Here is a 21,760-nt window from a genome sequence, read left to right on the forward strand (position 1 = left end):
AGTTTTATTTTTTCTTCGGATCGTGGCAATTACCTAACACGGGTGGCCATTACAGGGGTGAGATACCGAAGAATGTATACAGCAAACGGTGTTAAGTTCTCTCCCACGAGAACATGCATGGGATGGATTGTATCTGCCCGGCTCTCTAAAAGGGTGAGATTTCGTTCTCTGCAGTCGCATTAGCGGATTGCCTGCGACGCCCCTGCTAATCTGAATAACAGAATTTATTCCCCCCTCCCCCACGAGATGTCAGGAGATTTTGTTGAACTTCTCCTCGCCAATATCAATTTATTTGTGTCTCCGACCTTGACGACCCCCACTCCCAACGGTAAAGTAGGATGATGGTAACCGACTCGTCTCAGCCGGTAGTTCGTGGCGCGGGCGGGGCAAGGGAAGCCGGGAGAACCACGACTCCCAGTATGCCTTGCGCTCCAGGCGCTTCCGACTTCCTCTTCCGGTCGCCGGGCTCCTGAAACCGAAAGTGCTGTGGTTTGGGCGCCGCGCGGAGATTGGTTCACCTTCCCCTGCGCGAGCCCGGGCAGACCCAGGTGGGAAGCCAGAAGAGCCGTGAGACATGAACGGGAGAGTGGATTATTTGGTCACTGAGGAGGAAATCAGTCTTACCAGAGGACCCTCGGGTATGTGCGGCACATGTCGTCTCCGGGCGCAGGGTGCTCGAGGTGATGGCAGAGCAGAAAACTCTCCTGCTGAGCCCGATTCCTTCGGCCTTGGAGCTGGCGGGCCCCAGCCTAGAGGTTCCCCCACAACGCTCTGAGCACGTAGAAGACTATATGGGCATCCATCGTTAGTCCGACCCGGGTCTGAGGAACCCACCCCATTTTTCAGTCGGCTTATCACCTGTATTCTATCTAGTCAGGAAGGTTTTCTTTCGCGCGCTGATAGTGCTAGAAAGTTCTGCCCCAGAGCCTGCTTTTTAAACACCACTCCCCTCCCTCCCGTTGCCTGCCTAATCCCTGTTCCTGTGAGAGAGACTGTTCGGTAAAAACAGGAGCGTAAACGGTGTTGACTGTAAATGCATAGCCGTTTTCTTGGTGCTAGCATCACCCCTCCCGCCTTCTTTCCGTTTTGGGGAAATTCATTTAGAATGTCAGCTGGAATGCTAAAACGGAAAGAAACCTTAGAGATTTGCTACAGCACTTTTCAGACCTGGTTGTGCCTCAAAATGACCCAGGGTTTCTCGGTTTTTCTTAAAAAAATGTTAATTCCAAATAATTTTTTAAGTTCATTCCTAGGTCCCATCTCTAGGAATTTGGATTCAGTGCAGATTTTTGTTTTTGTTTTTGTTTTTAAACAAGCACATCCTGTGATTCCGATACCGCTAAATCCTCACTTAGCCTTTAGTCATCTTTCCCCTAGAACCACCCTCCCCCCCTCCGTTTCCGCCAGCGCTTTCTCTCGAGTGGGCTCTTAACGCTGTTCAAGGTCAGCCTGCCTTGGTTTTTGTTGCCTCCCCTTTACAGCTGTCTAGTGTATGGATTAAGAGCTTTAGCGTTGGGATTATGTAGATCCATCTGGTATCCAACCTCTTACTAGAACTTTGACACTGATTGTCTGACTACTTTATTGATATAAACTAAGCCTTAGTTTCTCATCTGTAAAATGTGCATGATAGTAGACTATACTTCAAAACGTTCAGAACATTGCCTGACACCTGGAAAGCCCTGTGTGTTTGCTACTATTGTTGTTATTCTTGATAGAGGAATAGATAGATGAGCACAGTAAATCCTACTAAATAACTTTTTCCAAGAGTCTTCAATAGGTCATCAAGTACTCAGAGCTCTAGTTCTGAAATGTTTCTGTAAATCTCCCGCAGCTTTCCGCAACCCCGCTCGAATCTTCACTACCTAAGACAGCCCATCATCTGTGGAATTTTGCAATATCTTGACCACTGCTTACAGACTATTCTTCATAAAATATAGCTTTCAGAGTCATTCGTACTTTGTGTTTTTTTCCTAGTTATATCAGACTGGAAGTCAGCTTTACTTACAGAAAAGTAACTCATTCTAACCTGCATGATTTAGTGTCATACTTCATAGAAGCTCCTAAACGTTTTTTGAATGCTCATTCAAAATGCCCAGTTCTTTTAGATTCATTTTTCCTACTTTATGTAAATTTCTCCTTCTCTCCCTCTTAGTATTTATTGACTTTTGAGGCCAGTATGATAAAGTGTTGCTAACCCCAAAATCTGCTTTTCTGTACTTCTCATCCATTGGTACTTGTTCCTAGGGCCAGTTAAAACAATGCTAGTTCCTTTTCTGATTGTCCCACAAGTATTTAAAGTTGTTCTGCTCCCATTTTGTCTCTCGTCTGTAGCATAGGCATCCCTCATTATTATATCAGCTGCCTTGATGTGATTTGGAATTTGATTCTTGCCCGTTAAGAATTTAACGTAGTTTGATGTGGTTCTTTTGCTGTGGCATCCGCAATATTTCCAGGATCTCCTGGCTATAGCAGAGGAGAACTCTGATACTATTTTGTGTGTTTAAGTCACTGAATATTTTTTTTTAAAGTTCAAAGTAATATCACATTTTTTGGTGTTTGCATAGCAGGGTTGACAAATGTTCAGCTCACTGTTTGCTAAAATTTTCTGATCCTGTTGATCTTGCAGACTGAAAGTTCCTGGTGTTGACATTTTTCTGAATCATTGGAGTTAGGACAAACTTCAAGGTACTAATTAAGAAAAATAATTATATCTAGCTAATATATTTCCCCCCAAAGTACTTTAGTTTCTATAGTATATATGCATTTATTCACAATGAGTATTTATTCATCAGGTGACTCCATTAATTTTCCTAAGTATGTTCATGTCTTAACGCATATAAATTGATAAACTTAAGTTTTAGGAAAGTAGAGCCCCAAGCTTAGGATTGAACTGGGATAAAAACAGTCATTTCATTTAGGATTGAACTGGGATAAAAACAGTCATTTGACGTTTGGTTGTTTCAGTTAACAAGAGAATGTTTCAAGTTTCTGTTTTTCGCCTCTCAGAACTAGTTACCTGGTATGTTGTACGTCTAGGAAGTCTCACATTCTGATTCAGCTTTTCTTCGCTGTGTCATCATGAAGACACACAGGGAAGAAGTCATTTATCCCAGTAACTTTGATAGGCTCATAGAGATCTTTTGCTCTGCAGAAGAAATATGAAAAGCCTCTAGTTCGAATATGCATTTCTGTATGTAGGCAACATTGTCACTCTTTTTGTACAACTTCCTGTGCAGAGACCTGAAAGTTTAATCAGCTAACAGCAAAAAATGTATATTCTCTTGCACTTTTGTGCCAGTGTTCTCTCAAGGGCAAGAGTGTTGGGATATTTTCAGTGTTTGGGCCCATTTTGCAAGGTAAATGAACTTACTCTGTCTGATCATGCTTACTGCAAGGGAACGAATGAAATCTTGGGGAAGTTATAACGAAGAAGTGAGTATCTGAGGAGGCAGAAAGAAGCTTGGCATATAGCTTGGCATCTCACCTGTTCCTTCTTCCTCAACTGTTTTAAGGCAACACTTAGGCTGGATGACTTTGGCGGTGTCTTCCACTTACTTCCAAGAGTTGATGATTTTTGGGGGGAACGGGGGACATTCCACATGTGTTCCTTATAATTCCTGCCATTTTGGACTGACAGTGGGTGATCTGAAGAATTGTCAGAGGCAGTGGTCAGAATTTTAAATGGCTTCAAAGACTTGAAGAGTTCACCTTTTATTCTTTATGGAATACTGTTGATTTTTTTTTTCCCCCTGTGGGAGCTCAGCTTGGTTACAGTCTCTAAAGCCTCCCACATTGTTCTTCATTAAATTAAGAGTTCTTAATTTTGAAAAGACCCAGTTACTCTAAGAAGTATCACAAGAATCTAATCTAGCTCACCCCCTCCACCCCCTACCCCCAGCCCCATTGTAACAGATAGAGATTGGCCATAAAGACAGCCTTGTGACCCACTGGGTGTTAACATTAGGATTCCTTGTTCAGGGCTGAGGCCTCAGTGGGTTTCAGCAGGTTGCTCCTGATATATTATCTTTAAAGAAGGAAGAGAATCTCTATTTTTCTACCTTTTTTTGCAGAGGATACTGCTTTGGTATGGTGTTTTAATAATGAATAATTAGTGGGGTATTATATTTCTGATACTATGCTTATTACTTTATATATTAACTCATTTAATCTTCACAGCAACCATGAGTGCTAAGTGATTCATCCACTTTATTAGATGAGGAAATATCTCTCAGAGAGGTTAGGGATTTGTCCAAGTTCTAAAGCCAGTGAGTTCAACCTAGATCTGTTGATTCTACTATTCCATATGTTGCTTCCAATATAGTAGCCATGTCTAAGGAGTTGATTCCCAGCCTTTCTCCTAGCCTTTATTTGATTATATCATGCCTTAAGGATTTGAGGCATCTTAGAAAACTTGCACAGTCCACAGTGGAAAGTTTTTATAGTTTGCTGTTGGTAGAGCTGAGGGCATTTCAAGGGAGAACCTAAAAACAGGAAACCTCATTAAGTCCAAGCATTTAAGTCTCTACAGATTGGTCATGCACTTTGCATTTGACCTTGAGACTGTTGTTAAGTTTTCTGAACTGTTCATTCATGTACCAAATAGATCTGAGACTAAGGTGCTATGTCTTTGCCCTATTTTCTCTTGCTTGCCTGAAGTCTTTCCCTTAAGAATTTACATTCCAATGGAGACATTACATTTACATCTGAAAAGTGAAATCTCAGTGCAAAGGATTAAGGACTATGATGAGCCTGTATGTTGTCATAGGGCAAGGGAAGTGTGGTGGGGAGTGTGTTAATCTCACCTTGTGCAGGACAAGTTCAAAGAATGGAGCCATTGATAAGGGCCAAACCCATCAATTTCAAGAAGGTGGAATTTATGTTGGACTTCTGTCTGTAGGTGAGTGCCAGGCACAGGGAAGGGAATGACCTGTGTAGTAATAGAAAAGAGAAAATTAGTAAAGCATATTCTGAGGTCAGTGAGTACACCAGCCTGGGTAGAAGGGAGGGTTCATTTAGGAGAGTTAAGGGAGATGAGGTTGCTGAGGTTGTTAGACAAGTTCTTAATGCTAGTGTGGAAACTTAACCTTTCTCTAAGGTTCCGTCTTGATTCCTTTCCCTTCCTGTTCATTGATTAAGACTGAATTCAAAAACCTTCTCCAGGAAGCCGTATATAGGCTAGCTGCCTCCTTGTTACGTATACCATACACCATTTATTGAATGCTTGTCATGTATTGCTAAACTAAGCACTTTGTCTCTTGTACTCCCAACAAGGAACAGTTGAAATGGTTATTAGACCATTGTACAAATGAGAAAACCTTGACTCTTATGTCACACATTTCTTTAAGAGGTAGTGTTAAGAATCAGATGCAAGTCCGTGTGACTTAAAAACCCAGATTGTGAACCATCATACAAAGTTTTTGTTCTCTTTAGGCTCCAACTGGACCCTGTACATATCTCTGTCTTAGTGTTTATTTCTGTATTTGCTTCCTTACTTGTGTCTCCTCCCTCTATGAGCTCTTCTGATTCAAAAGATATATATCCTTCGTCTTTTGTTTTCCTAATGTCTTGCTGGGTATGACACAAAGTGGTGGGTAAGTGTTCATGAAATGACTAGGAAGACATAAATGTCGGGAAAAATAGAATAGAAATACTGATAAAAGAACCAGTAACATGGTCTAATTCAACTTTCAGAAAGTCAAACAGGGTTCTCAACTAACTTAAAGAATGAATTAAACATAAGAAAGAATGAATTTGAACATAATGCGTTATAATGCATAAGAAACTAAGATTCAAGAAACAAGGAGCTAGAATAGCTAGAAAATCCCATTGAGTAAAAAGAGTGTATTATACAAGTCTTTAAGATTGCTTCAAGGATCATTTTTGTTAATATTTTTTCAAGACAATCAAAAATAACTGAAGTAAAACATCTAGGAATTACTTTGAAGAAAGTAAGAAGAAAGGCAAGCTGATAGATGCTGAGCTATAGAAACATTTTTTTTTTAAAGATTTTATTTATTTATTTATTTGACAGAGATTACAAGTAGGCAGAGAGGCAGGCAGAGAGAGAGGAGGAAGCAGGCTCCCTGCTGAGCAGAGAGCCTGATGCGGGGCTCGATCCCAGGACCCTGGGATCATGACCCCAGCCGAAGGCAGCGGCTTTAACCCACTGAGCCACCCAGGTGCCCCTATAGAAACATTTTTTAAAGCCATATGACTAGGCAGAAAAGTCATCAATGAATATTTGAATAAGTACAAAATTATTGAGGAAAAAGATCTAAGATGATCTTTTCTTATTTAGGAACAAACTGTTGGTTTCAGGAGAGTCAGAAATAAAGGGAAGCTGTTCTCAAAAACATTCATTTGATGTTTACTATGTGCCTACACTATGATTAGGAATCATAGATACTAGAATAAAGAATAAAAGATGCTTATTTTTAAGAATTTTGCAGTTCAGTAGGAGAATGATTATAAATTATGATAGGCATATGGCAGGTACCTTCAAGAGGTAGAATAACCATAATAACTATGGACCTTCGTAAGGTAGGTTTGGTTCCTTGTGGGTCAGACAAGAGACTCAAGACCATATTAAATGTCTTTAGGAAATGTTTCAAAAACAAATTAGATAATATCCTCCCCTTGTACAAAACTATGGTGTATCCATGCCTACTACAATGTGCAGATTACCATATTTTGGGTAAGAAGCAGTAGAGTAAGAGAAAGTTGAAAAGATGGCAGTGGGGGAGGGTTCAGATTATAATATGAGGTGAAAATGAAGAGATTGAAACTTTTGAAAGGCAACAAATGGAGACATGATCCGGTAGAGACCTGGCATGTATGTTCAGTGTTTGAACAAAGGCTTATCCTGAAATGAGAGATTAAAGATACCTACATAGATATTTCAGAAGAAGTTGAGGAGCTGTCAGTCAAGAAGAGGAGGCTGTAAAGCAGTCAGAATGTTTTCGGGGTTTCACTGGGAGACAGGGTTAACTGAAATTGAAAGTGTGCCGTGAATTGTGAGCCGGGAGAACAGGCTTATAAAAGTAAATGCCACAAGATCACATAACTTGTTTTGAAAGAATTATAATGGTGCTGGCAAAGTTTAAGCTGATTTTCTGATGCAGGATTGGCTATTTAATTAACAGGTGTTACATAGCTCTCTTTTGTCCAAAGTAGAAGGATGTGCCCAGTTTGCAAAAGTCAAAGTAATGATGTTCTGAGAATTGAAATAGGAGACGTACATAAGGCCTATTTCCTTAAAGTCCTTTGCACTCTATTTTGAATGACTCTTAGTTAGCAATCCTTCCTTCATTTTGAAACTTCTTTTACAGAGCAATAAATAGAGGCCCAGGTATACCTCCTCAGTACTGCCTGAACCATCTTTGGGAGGCCATATTCTTTGTTGCCCCTGTCGATCGAGCACCGTGATAGGAAGGGACTGGCCATGGGGGTAACACGTTTTTGGATTGTGGCACCATCTTTTTGTTCCTGCAGTGTCAAAGATTTTCCCTCTTTCTCTGTTTGTCAATGCATATTTACTTGTTAATGTCTTTTCGAAGAGGTAGCAAAAAGCAAGTGATGTATTTTATCTTTGCACCAGAGGATTTCTGCAGAGCACATTTTTTTTTTAATTGTGTTACGTTAGTCACTGTAAAATACATCATTAGGTTTTGATGCCAGTGTTCCAAGATTCATTGTTGATGTACAGCACCCAGTGCTCCATGCAATACATGCTTTTCTTAGTACTCACCGCCACGCTAGTTTTGAATGACAAGATGCCTAGTCATTTCATCTCTTGAGTCACTCGTTTGAATCATTCATTCATCCTTTCTATTCACATATATTTGTTTTTTGCTAGATACTGTGGCTACAGAAGAGAACTGAATTTTAACATAATTGCAGTGAGCAGTAGAGCATAGTGGTGAAGAGCCAAAATGCCAAGTTCCTAGCCGTGAGACCTTGGGCGAGTTACCACACTTCTAAATGCCTCATCTTCCTTAGATGATTCCTTAGAGTATTAATCAAACCTACTTATAGACTTGTGAGACTTAAATGAATTTGTTTGTTTTACAAATATTTTTATATTGTAGACTCTGTGCCAGGCACTGTTCTAAGAAAAGATAATTCCATTCACTCCCAAGTACTGAAGTGGTGCCTGCTATTACCGCTGCTGTGTGGCATATAGACTCCAGCGGGAGAAGAGGTAGTCATCCCGGAAAGGCAGGGTCCCCTGTGTCATAGGAATTTTAAGGTCATTGGCCTTTCCCTTCAATATTTTTCTTCTTTTTCTTTTGTGCTGCCTTTTTTTTTGGATTATGAAAAAGCTTGCTCGAGTCTCACAGAGGATTTTTAAACCTTGCTAGATTTCCTCAGAGCCGGAAATGTTAGTTGTTTCTGGCCTGGGTGTTCTTTCCAAAGGCATTAACGGTCACTTCACACCAACTGAGGTCTGTATATTGACGAGGTACTGTGTGGGCACAGGAGATAGAAAAATGCACAAAAGCTGGTTACCTGTGCATGGGTGTTCATAGCAGCTTATTCATAATTGAAACTAATTACTGCAATAGGGTAAAGAGATAATTAAACAAGTAATTACTGTAAAGTATGTTTCTAGGCAAAGGGAAGAGGACAAAGTCATGGAGATAAGGAACAGCTGTTGTGTGTAGAAGGCTGAAAAACAAAGTAGTAGTTATTAAAATTTTTTTAAAAATTTAATTCCAGTACAGTTAAAATACAGTGTAATATTAGTTTCAGGTGTACAGTATAGTGATTCAACAATTCCATATAGCACCCAGTGCTCATCAGGGCAAATGTACTCCTTAATCCCCATCACATATTTCACACCCCCCTACCTCCCCTCTGGTAACCATGTTTGTTCTCCAAAGAGTATGTTTCTTGGTTTGCCTCTCTCTTTTTTTCCCCATTGGTTATTTGTTTTGCTTCTTAAATTGCACATCTGAGTGGAATCATTTGTTATTTATCTTTGGCTTATTTCACATAGCATGATACTCTCTGGCTATATCCACGTTGTTGCAGATGGCAAGATGTTACTTTTTCTTGTGGCTGAGTAGTATTCCATTGTATGTATATGCCACTTCTTTATCCAGACATCAGCCGGTGGATACTTAGGCTGTTTCCTTAGTTTGGCTATTGTAAATAATGCTGCTCTAAACTAGGGATGCAGATATCTCTTTGAATTAGTGTTTTTGTGTTTTGGGGTAAATACCCAGTAGTGTGCTTACTGGATTATAGGATATTTCTAGTTTTAACTTTTTTTTTTTTTTTTTTTTTTAAGTAGTCTCCACACCCAGTGTGATACCCATCTCAGGGCTTCAATTCACAACCCTGAGATAAAGACCTGAGCTGAGTTGAGATAAAGAGTCAGACGCTCAACTAACTGAGCGACTCAGGCGCCCCTATTTTTAACTTTTTGAGGAACCTACGTACTGTTTTCCACAGTGGCTGCACCATTTTGTATTCCCACCAACAGGCAAATATTAATTTTTAAAATTAAGACTTTATTTCTTTAGAGCACTTGGTTTCACAGCAAAATTGAGGAAGGTATAGAGATTACCTATATGCCCCCCATTCCCACATATACATATCCATCAACAGTGACAGTTTTATTTCTTTCTAATCTTTGTCTTTTATTTCTTCCCATACTGACTAGGACCTCCAGCACAATGGTAAAATACTAGTGGAAAGAGTGGACATCCTTTCTTTGCACCGAGTTTTAGGGATGTTAGTTTGTAGCTGCTTTTAATCAGATTTAACATTCCCTTATATTTTTAGTTTGCTGAGAATACTTATCATGAAAAAGTGTTGACTTTTGCCACCTGCTGTTTCTGCATTTACTGAGATAATCATATGATTTTTCCTTTACTAACTGCTGAATTTGTTCATTTGATTGACCAGTGTTAAAACCACCTTACATTCCTTAGGTAAACCCCACATTCATCCTTTCTGTATATTGCTGGGTTCAGTTGGTTAATATTTTCTTGGGGATTTTTGAGTCTATGTACAGGAGGAATATTTTTCTGTAGTTTTGTTTTAATCTGTATTTCATGTTTTGGTACCAAGATGATCTTTTTCATAATAAATGGGTTAAGAAACATTTTGTGAAATTATGAACATACTGTGGATTTTTTTTTGGCATACGGAAATTATTTCTTCCTTAAATGTTTGCTACAATACACCAGTGTAATAGTCTAGGCCTGAAGTTGTGGGAAAATTTTTTTTTATTATGAATTCAGTATCTTTAATACACTTGGAGGTTTCTTTTTAAAGATTTTATTTATTTGACAGAGAGAGAGAGAGATCACAAGTAGGCAGAGAGGCAGGCAGAGGGAGAGGGAGAAGCAGGCTCCCTAAGCCGAGAGTGGGATGCAGGCTTGATCCCAGAACCCTGAGACCATGACCTGAGCCGAGTGCAGAGGCTTAACCCACTGAGCCACCCAGGCACTCCTACACTTGGAAATATTTTGATTAGATATGGGGATATTCAGAAATTCTATTTCTTCTTGAGTCAGTTTTGGTAAGTTGTGGGGGTTTTTTTTTTTGAAAGAAATTTCCCGTTTTACTGACAATCACCATAATTATTCATAATATTCCCTTATCCTTTTAATATCTTTAGGATATATAGTGATAATCCATTTGTATCCCTGAAATTGGTAATCTATAAAGTACATTTTCTGGATTAGCCTTGTTAGCAGTTCATCAACCTTATTAATTCTTTCAAAGAGCCATCTTTTTGGCTTTGTTAAATTTTTTTCACTTTTATTTTCTTCTTTTACTTCCTTTAGGTTTAATTTAGTCTTCTTTTTCTAGTTTTTAGAATAGAAATTGAAATCATTGATTTTATACCTATTTATTTCTTCTGTGAACATGTAAAACTGTAAATTTCCCTCTAAAGGCTGCTTTGGCTGCATCCCACAATTTTTAATATATTGTGATTTCATTTTCATTATCATTCAACTATAGTGTTTTCTGGTTTCCTTTACAGTTTCATCTTTTACTCATTGGTTATTTGTTTTCCAAACATTGAGGAAATTTTTTTCAATATCTTTTTTTACGGACTGGGACTGAGTGTTTGTGGTACCTCCCCCCCCCCCCCCCATATGTTGAAGCCTTAACCCTCAGTGTGAACAGTATTTGAAGATTTGGAGATAAGATCTTTACAGAAGTAATTAAAGTTAAATGAACTTAAGGCTGGGGCTCTGATCCTATAGAATTAGTGTCCTTGTCAAGACCCAGAGAACTCTTTGTCTCTCTCTATGTCTCTCTCTCTCTCTCTGCACATGCACAAAGAAGCACACAGTTAAGGGCACCAGAGTGGCTCGGTGGGTTGGGCCTCTGCCTTTGCCTCAGGTCATGGGGTGCTGGGATCGAGCCCCACATTAGGCTCTGCTTAGAGGGGAACCTGCTTCCCCCCCACCCCCACCTACCTACTTGTGATCTCTCTCTCTGTTAAATATATAAATAAAATCTTTTTTGAAAAGAAGAAGAAAAAGAAGAAGAAGCTGCAGCAGCAGCACATAGTGAGATGGTAACTACCTACAAGTCAAGAGGAGGCCTCAGCATGAAATTTTCCTTGCTGATACTTTGATTTTGGACTTCCCAGGCCTCCAAAACAGAAATTTTAACTTTGTAGTCTGTGGTATTTTGTTATGGCAGCCCAAGAAAACTAAAACAGTTATTTTTGCTGATTTCTAATTTTAATGTCTTTTGAAATTTAGCAACACAGACTTATGGAGTAGTCTGTGGTCAATCTTTGTGAACATTACCTGTGCATTAGAAAGGAATGTTATTCCATAATTGTTGAGTGTGTTGTTCTGTAAAGATAAATTAGGTCAAGTTGGTTCTTAGCGTTGCTCAAGTATTCTGTATTTTTACTGATTCTTCTGTTTACTTGTTCTATCAGATACTGCAAGGAAAGTGTTAAAATCTACAACTGTCATATTTTATTTGCCTTTTTTTCATTTCAGTTTTTGCTCCATATATATTTAAGTTCTGCTCTTAGGTATGTTCATATTTAGTATTTTAATGTCATCTTGGTGAATTGACTCCTTTTTCATTAGGAAGTGTGCTTTTTTACCCTCTATAATATTCCTTGTTCTGAAGTCTACTTTTTATGATATTAAAAAGGCCAATCCAGTTGTTCAGTGTATCTTTGTCCATCTTTTTCATTTTAACTTGTGTTTTCCCATGTATTTATGATATTTGGTGCTTTTATTCCTTTATATAGATCCAGTTTCTGTTCAATGTTATTTCTCTTTTGCCTGAAGGATTTCCTTTAACATTTATCATAGTTTAGATCTGCATGTGACAACTTCTCACAACTTTTGTTTTTCTGAAAAAATAGTTACTTTGCCATTCTTTTTGAATGCTATATTCACTGGATATAAAATTCTAATTGACTTTTATTTTTCTTTTAGCATTTTAAAGATGATGTTTCATTGACTTAAGGCATGTATAGTTTCTGAGGAAAAGACTATTGTCATTCTCATCTTTGTGCCTTAGTACATGAGTGCCTTTTTCCTGTGACTACTTGTAAGATTTTCTTTATATCTGTCTTTGAGGAATGTGGTTATGATGTACTTTGCTGTTTTTTTTTCTTTTGTGTTTATTCTGATTGGAGTTTGTTGAGCTTAGATCTGTTTATGTAGATTTTTCACAAATTTGAGCCAATTGTTTCTTTTTTTTAAATTTTTAAAAATTTATTAGAGCAGAGCAGAGCTAGTGAGAGAGAACACAAGTTGTGGGAGGGGCAGAGGGAGAGGGAGAAGCAGGCTCCCCGCTGAGCAGGGCGCATGATGTAGGGCTCAATCCCAGGACCCTAGGATCATAACCTGAGCTGAAGGCAGACACTTAACCAACTGAGGCACCTAGGCACCCCAAGCCAGTTGTTTCTTTGAATATTTTTTGTTTCCATTTTTCCTCTTCTTCTGGAACTCCAGTTACATATTGCTGTTATCCTCCATGTTACTGTGGTTTCTCTTCTAAATCTTCAAGTTCATTTATCTTTTCTCCTGTGGTATCAGATCTGCTGTTAATCACATCTGGTATATTTTTACTTTCAGACGTTATAATTTTCAAACCTGTAAGTCTCATTTTTAAAAAAAATCTTCCATATTCATATGTACATCGATGGAACAAAATAGAGAGTCCAGAAATAAACCCATGCATGTATAGTCAATTAATTAATGATGAGGGGGCTAAGAATATACAATAGGGAAAGGATAGTCTCTTTAAAAATGGTATTAGGAGAACTGGACAGAATGCAAAAGATAGGCAAACATGAAGAAGAATGAAACTGAACCACTATCTTATACCATATACAAAAATCAACTCAAAATGGATTAAAGGCTTGAAAAAAAAGTTCTGTTTTGTCATTAGATTTAACTTTATGTCCACATAGTTATAATAGCCTTTTAAACATCTTGTTTGCCCATTTCATCATTTATTATTTCTGGCTGTTTCTAATGACTGATTTTTCTCTTGATTATTGGTCATTTTTCTTATTTTTTATAGCATGTTAATTTTTAATTAGATTCTGGATGTTCCAAATATTACATTGTTGCATGTCTGCATTTTGTTTTATTACATTAACATTGTTAATATTACAATGTTTACCTTTGTTTTAGCAGGCAGTTAAGTAACTAAGTAACTTATAGATGGGTTTGACCTCCCAAAGGCCTGTTTGTAACCTTTTCTGTGTTCTAAAGTAGCATTTACTTCATATAAGTTCAGCTCTACAAATGAGGGATGCTCTAAGTGAGTGTCCACAGAATTTTCAAATGAATCACTGAGGATTTCCATTCTGGCTGGTCAGAACTTGAAAGTCTCCTTGCATTTTGTGAACTCTCATAACAATTCAGCGTACAACTTCCTAGTGTTTGTTTTTCCAGCTTTGTGGAATTTGACTCAACATATGCATGGGCCAGTACTTGGTAAAGACTCATGCAGATGCCTGAATCTCTCTCTCTCTCTTTTTTTTTTTTTCCTGCCTGCAATCCTCCTTTCTAGAATGTTGCCCTGCAACTTCCAGCAACCTCACCCTCTCCAAACTCTAATCCCCATTTCATCAAGCTGGTAGTTTCTGCTTGGGTCCAGCTCCATGTGGTTTTGATCAGAAATTGCCTCCAGATGGAATATTAGGGTGATCATTGAGCTACAGTGTTTTAATTCAGTATAACATATATTAAGAGGGATATATGCCATGACAAAATGAGATCTGTTCTATGAATGCAAAGAAGATTCAGGGAAAGAAAATCGTGTTCAAAGTAATACGACTTGATAATAGAATGAAGGAAAAAAACCAATGTGATCATCTCAGCAGATACAGAAAAAGCATTTAGGGATATTCAACACCTTTCCATGTTAAAAACAAAGGAATAAGAGGAAATTTCCTCAACACGATAAAGGCCATATACAAAGAATCCACAGCTAACATCATACTCACTTATGTAAGCATGAAAGCTAAGACCAGGAATAAGACAAGGATGCCTGCTTTCACACTTGTATTCAACATGGTATTAAAAGTTCTAACCAGGGCACCTGGGTGGCTCAGTTGGTTAAACATCTGACCTCAGCTCAGGTCATAATCCCAGGGTCCTGGGAATGAGTCCCACATTGGGCTCCCTGCTCTGTGGGGAGTCTCCTTCTCCCTTTGCCTCTGCCCCTCCCCCCATGGGCCGTCTCTCCCTCTCTCTCAAATAAAATCTTTAAAAAAAATAAAATAAAGTTCTAGCCAGAAAGATTGATTAGGCAAGGAATAGAAAGAAAAGGTATACAAATTGAAGAGGAAGAAGTAAAATTCACAGATGCATGATTTTACTTGTAGTAAACTCTAAAGGTTCTACAAAAAAAAAAAAAAAAACAAAACCTGTTAGAATTTATAACAAATTCAGTGAATTTACAGGATACAAACTCAACACACAAGATGAGTTTAGTTTCTCCCCGTTAACAATGAACAATTTGAAAAGGAAAGTAAATAATTAATTCCATTTATGGTAGCATCAAAAGCAATAAAATACTTGTAAATAAATTTAAGGAGGCAATAACTTGTACATTGAAAACACAAAATTTGACAGAAATTAAATACATGAGTAAGTGGAAATATATTCCACATTCATGGATTGAAAGACTTAGTATTGTTAAGATGACAGACAATACTGTCCAAAGCATTCTGCAGACTCAGTACAATATTTGTCAAAATCTAATTGGCCTTTTTGCAGAAAGAAAACCACATTCTGCAATTCATATGAAATCTCAGTGGACCTCCCTAATAGCCAGTGCAATCTTGAAAAGAAAGAACAAAGTTGGGGGACTCACAGCTTCCTGATTTCAAAGCTTGCTACAAAGCTACAGTGTTCCAAATAGTGTGGTAGGATAGATGTATAGAGGACAGAAGTATAAGGACAGATGTGTGGAGCAATGGAATAGAAAAAGGGGCCCCAAAATAAGGCCTCTCCTTTATGGTCAAGTGATTTTTGAAAGGGTGCCAAGACCATTTGTTTCATGGAAGGACATTTTTCAGCAAATGATGGGAAAACTGAGTCTCCAAATGCAAAAAACAGAAGTTGGATTCTTGCCCTATATATCACATACAAAAGTTAACCAAAAATGCATCAAACACCTTAATGTAAGAGCTAACACTATATGTCCATTGATTGATGAATGGATAAAGAAGATACAGTATAAGTGTACAATGGAATATTATTCAGCTGTAAAAAAGAAATGAAATCTTGCCATTGCAATGACATGAATGGAGCTAGAGAGTATTATGCTAAGTGAAATAAGAATGGCACATTATGATTTCACTCATATGTGGAATTTAAGAAATAAAACAAATGAGCCAAGGGGAAAAAAAAAGAGTGAGGCCCAAACCAAGAAACAGGCTTTTAACCTTAGAGACAAACTGATAGTTACCAGAGGGGAGGGGGTAAGGGGATGGATTAAATTGGTGGGGATTAAGAAGTGCACTTGTTATGAGCATTGGGTGTTGTATAGAAGTGTTGAATAATTAAGTTCCTCTCCTGAAACTAATATTGCACTGTATGTGAACTAACTGTAATTTAAATAAAAACTTAAAATTAATTAATAAACAAGATATCTGCTCCCCCGCCCCCAAGGATCTAACACTATAAAACTCTTAGAAGAAAAGATAGGGGAAATATTTACATTTTGGGGCTTGATGATTTTTTGGATATGACATCAAATGCACAGGCAACAAAAGAAACAAATTGGGTTTTACCAAATTTAAATTAAAAATTAATTTTTAATTAATTTTTAATTAAAAATCAAAAAATATGTGCATCAAAAGACACTAAAGAGAAAGATAACACACAGAATGAGAGAAGATATTCACAAGTCATGTATCTGATAATGGATTAATATCCAGAATATATGAAGAACCCTTACAACTCAGCAACAAAAACAACAAAAAAATCCAATTCAGAATATGCAAAGGACTTGAGGGACATTTCTCCAGAGAAGATGTGCAAATGGCCTATGAACTCAAGAAAAGATATTCAATATCACCAGTCTTAGGAAAGTGCAAATGAAAACCACGATGACATATCCCATCCCCTTCCACTTCATATCCACTAGAATGACTGTTCTCCAAAAAACAAGTGAAAATAAATAGTATTGGCAAGGATAAGGAGAAATTGGAACCTTGGGCGTTGCTTGTTGGAATGTAAAATGATGTAGCTGTTGTGGGAAACAGTTGAGCAGTTCCTTAAGTTGTCAGAAAAATTGCCACGTGATCCAGCAATTCAGTTCCCAGATAATTGCCCAAAAGAATGGAAAGCAGGGACAGTCACTTGTATACCAATGTTCTTAGGATTATTCACAGTAGCCAAAATGTGGAAACAACCAAATGTCCACTGACAGGTGACTGGATACACAGTATGTGGTGTGGACGAACAATGGAATATTTTTCAGCTTGTAAAAGGAGTGAAATTCTGATACATGTTACAACATGGGTGAACCTGGAAGATACTGTGCTATGTGAAAAAAAGCGCATCACAAAAGAATGAATATTGTATGATTCCACTTAGATGAGGTGTATAGAATAGGCAGACTCCTGCTGAGTAAGGAGCCCGATCTGGGACTCGATCCCAGGGCCCTGGGATCATGACCCGAGCCGAAGGCAGCAGCTTAACCAACTGAGCCACCCAGGCGTCCCAATAAAATCTTTAAAAAAATGGATAAAAAGATAAATTTTATGTTACATATATTTTACCGCTAAACAAACAGTGAGTTTGATTGACATCTAGGGAAAATTTGTGAGATTATCTTGGGCTAGAAAAAACCTGCAGGTTGATGGGGGCAAATAGGGTGTTTATCAGTCTGGTTTTCATAATTCAGCAAGTGGCTACCATCGTTGGTGTTAATGGACTATTTCATTTTAATTATGTCCAGAATTATTAATTCTAGACTAATATGTAATATGGTTAAACATTGTTTTTTAATTTATAACTTCTAGATTCTATAGATAAGAATCTAAAATAAACGAAGGGTTTTCTCCTTCTCTTGCCGAAAGTAAACAATAGGGACCCCGACTAAGGTGACAGAACCCCAGAAGGACCAGTTCCTCCTCTGTAATATATTACTTTCGTTAACTGTTCTACAAACATTATTCCAACACTGGCAGGTTGACTCCCAAGATAGCAGCCTTACTTTTCTTAATTTTTAATTTTTTGGCAGCCTTACTTATTAGCAGACTTTTTTTCCTAAAGTGGTTGTTTCTGTTTACTACAAAGATACAGTATGGCAAAATGGTCTAAAACTCACACTGTGTAATCACTGTCTTTGCTTTGTGAAGAGCTCTGTGACCTTTTGTAAAATTACTTAATCTCTAAATGCATCATCTTGAAATTCATCTGTAAAATGTGAGTAATAATCACTCTTTATTGAGATTAAGTGAGATGATGTATATAAAGTGGGTAGCATAGTACCTGGTACATATTAAATGCTCAATAAACATTAACCATTGCTTCTGCTATTACTGCTCTTACGCATAAACAAGCTCAGGGTCCAGACCTGGAGATGGGAGGGGGGTGTCTACAAGAAGGCATTTCTTGTTTAACTGTACAAAACTCTTATACGAAAACGTACTTCTTTTCTCTCCCACTCCTACGGTGGCATCATTCTTCAGCTGTCTTTTTACTTTTTTGCATTTAGACTTCTCTTCCAAATTGTAGACCAAGCACCCATTTTAATCTTATCACATTTAAAAAATTTATTGGCACATTATAACCAGAGTTCACTATGCAATACTTCTTTATTCCCTCACTTTTTGAAAAGTCTTTTGAGTGCCAGTCTATTTCTTTTTCCCTCTGCACTCAACCCCTTCTGCTGAGAACTGAATTAATTATATCCTGTAGTTCTGTCACACATTGTCATCATCAGTACATGCAAGGTTCCTCTCTGTTTTTTGTTTGTTTTTGTTTTTTTATTTTTGCCCTTCATCCCTAAACTTCATCTTTTATCTTTCCCCCAGAGGCACCTATTCTAATGTGTTTTCTACATGTCTTTAAATATACATGTACTTTTGTAAGTAGGTAATACTGTTTGTGTGCTGGGTTTCTAATTTATAAGAAGGTATTGGGCTATTAGTGTCAACATTACATTTTAAAACTCTGTTACCTTATATATGATTATTCAGAACTTCTCTCTTTTTTAAAGATTTTATTTATTTACTTGACAGAAACACAGCGAGAGAGGGAACACAAGCAGAGGGAGTATGAGAGGGAGAAGCAGGCTTCCCGCTGAGCAGGGAGCCTGATGATGGGGCTCAAATCCAGGACTCTGGGATCATGACCTGAGCTAAAGGCAGACACCCAGTGACTGAGCCACCCAGGTGCCCCAGATCTTCTGACTCTTAACCATATTCTAGTTATCTGTTCCCCAACGGATGGATAACCTGAATTACCATCAGTTCCACCCTACCACAAAGCATGCTGCAATTCACATTCTCACATCACCTTTTTTTTTTTCCTTACATTACCCTTTATAGTTAGGATGGTCATACTCGTCCACGATGAGATGCTTTTTAAATTGAAAGGAACTATTTTAATAATACTGGGACAACAAGTATATATCAAGACTCTCAGACAAACCAGAACATGTGATCTACTCTATTTATGGAAGATTTTCCTAGACACAGTTGATAATCAGCATATATATACTGGGGTAGCCCTTCTCCTTCTGCTTATTTCCAGCTGACATCTGTTGCAGTTGGGTGGTGCATGTGCTGGACTGACTGTTGCATATTTTAAATACCACCCTTGCTAGAAACTTCATGATGGGGCTGTGTGGGTCATGAGTTATAGACATACTTAATTTCAGTTAGGTTTGAGTTCCAAACCAGTCTTGTCCTATTAATGGACTTTTTATCTGCCTTGTATTTCAGGGTTTTCCACATTGGTACTGTGTATTTGTTAATCTTTTCTCCATCAGACTATCCAGTTTGGGGCAGTAGCAGGCACCAGTTTGTTGACAACTACTCTTGTGGTAACTACTTTGTAGATCATAAAGGACTTTTTTCAGATTTTATGTTATTAGACCCTACCAATTAGCTTTTGAAGTAGGGAGGGCAGGATTTGTAATCCTTATATTACAGAAAAGGAAACTGAGTATCAGAGAGGTACACTGACTTATTTTAGTCCACATCTTGTAAATTATGGAGTTGAATTTGTGACCAGGTCTTCTGACTTTAATTTGTTTCTGCAAAATCTACAAGGGACAGGGAAAAGAATAAATTTCTGTTTCTGGTAAAGTGGTGACTGTCCCATTTAGCTTTATGTCTTCCTCAGAACATAACACAGTACCTGACACATAGTAAATGATCAGGTTTGAGTTGGTAGTACTGCTGCTCGGTGCTTTGGTGACTTCTGTTTATTTTAGCAATGCTTCATATTATAGGTAAGTTCCGTTTTAGAAATGTTCTGGCGGAACAAAGAGACTTCATGTGGGGCTCAGAGTTTTCCTGTGAAGTGGTGTGGTTCATTTACAACTAATGGAGCAGTTCTTTATTAACATGCTTCTTTAACGTGATTTTTGGGTGAGAGTAAGCACTTGCATGTTTATAGAAAATTTCAGTAAGATTTCTTCCACTCTCCTTCTTTAGGACTGTTCTGTAGCTTTCAGTAACCAGTAGCAAAGTCCCCCTCTTTCTAACTACTGGATTGTGTTTAGCTACTTAACACATCCTCCCTGTACTCCAAGTCCCCAGAGTCATTTGTAGCGTTTGGTGAAGATGTTAGATTGGAAAGATTTTCTCTAAATTGTTTGTGCTAGTATTGTGAAAGGCTGGTTGTCCTCAGCCACCTTGCTCAAACCTGTCAGTTTGGAAATAATTTCAAAGCCTTCATTAATCAGGCTTCACCTACTTTTCTGTCTTATCACTACCCACCATCCCCTTTCCAGAACCTCCTACACACTATGATACAAATTAAGTGTTCTAAGAGAAACCATTTAGTAACTTAAATTTTCATAGGCTACTCTTCAAGGAAGTTGAAATAGGCATCTTTAGAAGGAACTCTTGCTATCCTGTATCTTGAACCCTTTTCATTCTCTAGATGAAGTGGTGTGGACCACTGAGCTGAGATAGTTGGTCCATAAGGTATGCTGTCTAAATGAGATGTTTCCTGCTGCTTCTCTCCCTTTGGCCATGTGTTTTCTTAAATCACAGATTGATTTGCTAGTACTTACGTTAATACTCTGAGCTTCACACCAATGGGAGAATTTTTTAGAAAGCCCACATATGTCTCCTTTATTTGTTTTCTACTGAAACCAATAGTAAGCTAGTGATCATGGCTAGTCCTTCTAATTGTCCACCAGATTTTTGTTTTTTAATTGTTTTCATACTATTTCTTTTCTCTTGGCACTATGACTATGAATTCTACAGTATCTGACAGAAAGAAAACCCCAGGGAGGTCCCCCCCCCCTTTTTAATGCATAGATAAAATCTCTTTATAACAATTTTTTTTTGTATAGTGAAATTCTTTCCACAACTTAGTGGTTTATCCATCGAAATGACACTTTACTAGTCTTCTTTCTTATTAAAATTTTATTTTGTTTTATTATGGTAAGAACACTTAAATGAGACCTACTCTCTTAATAGATTTTTTTTTTTAAGATTTTATTTATTTATTTGAGAGAGAGACAGTGAGAGAGAGCATGAGAGGAGAGAAGGTCAGAGGGAGAAGCAGACTCCCCGTGGAGCTGGGAGCCCTATGCGGGACTCGATCCCTGGATTCTGGGATCATGACCTGAGCTGAAGGCAGTTGTTTAACCAACTGAGCCACCCAGGTGCCCTCTTAATAGATTTTTAAGTGTACAGTAACATTTGTTATCTATAAGCACCAAGTTGTACGTCATCTCTCAAGAACTTATCTTGCATCTTGCATAACTGAAATTTTTATACCCATTTAAATTAGTCATTTAGGGAAGCAAAAAATAGAAGGGTGGTTGCCAGGGATTAGGGCAAGGGGGAGAATGGACAGTTGTTAATCAGTGTGTAGTCCGTTTCCTACAATGAATAAAACTTGGCAAACTACCCAAATTCATGGTCGTTTGCACTGGAGGTAGAAAAGGCAACAGTCAATGTGGTGATTTAGTCCTATTGAGAAGCTTCAGTTATCTTTTTGGTTCCCAGGATTCCTGCCAACACCTACACTAAAATAGAAAAATAAATGAAACTCCTAAGACCATTTCTTCCAAAATAACCTCCAACACAAACTGTCCTGAA

General features: G+C 38.0%; 1 protein-coding gene across 1 annotated transcript in view; it reads left to right on the top strand.

The window, feature by feature from the left end:
- The first annotated feature begins 449 nt into the window (after positions 1–449).
- Positions 450–21,760, top strand: part of SYNJ2BP (synaptojanin 2 binding protein) — a 35,235-nt gene continuing 13,924 nt past the window's right edge. The window contains exon 1 of the mRNA XM_032878679.1: positions 450–638. Coding sequence (XP_032734570.1) covers positions 575–638 — 64 coding nt within the window. The 5' untranslated portion in view covers positions 450–574. The remainder of the gene's footprint in view (positions 639–21,760) is intronic.

This window comes from Lontra canadensis, unplaced genomic scaffold (genome assembly GCF_010015895.1).
Source record: "Lontra canadensis isolate GAN:19392208 unplaced genomic scaffold, GSC_riverotter_1.0 scaffold64, whole genome shotgun sequence".
Taxonomy (NCBI): Eukaryota; Metazoa; Chordata; class Mammalia; order Carnivora; family Mustelidae; genus Lontra; species Lontra canadensis.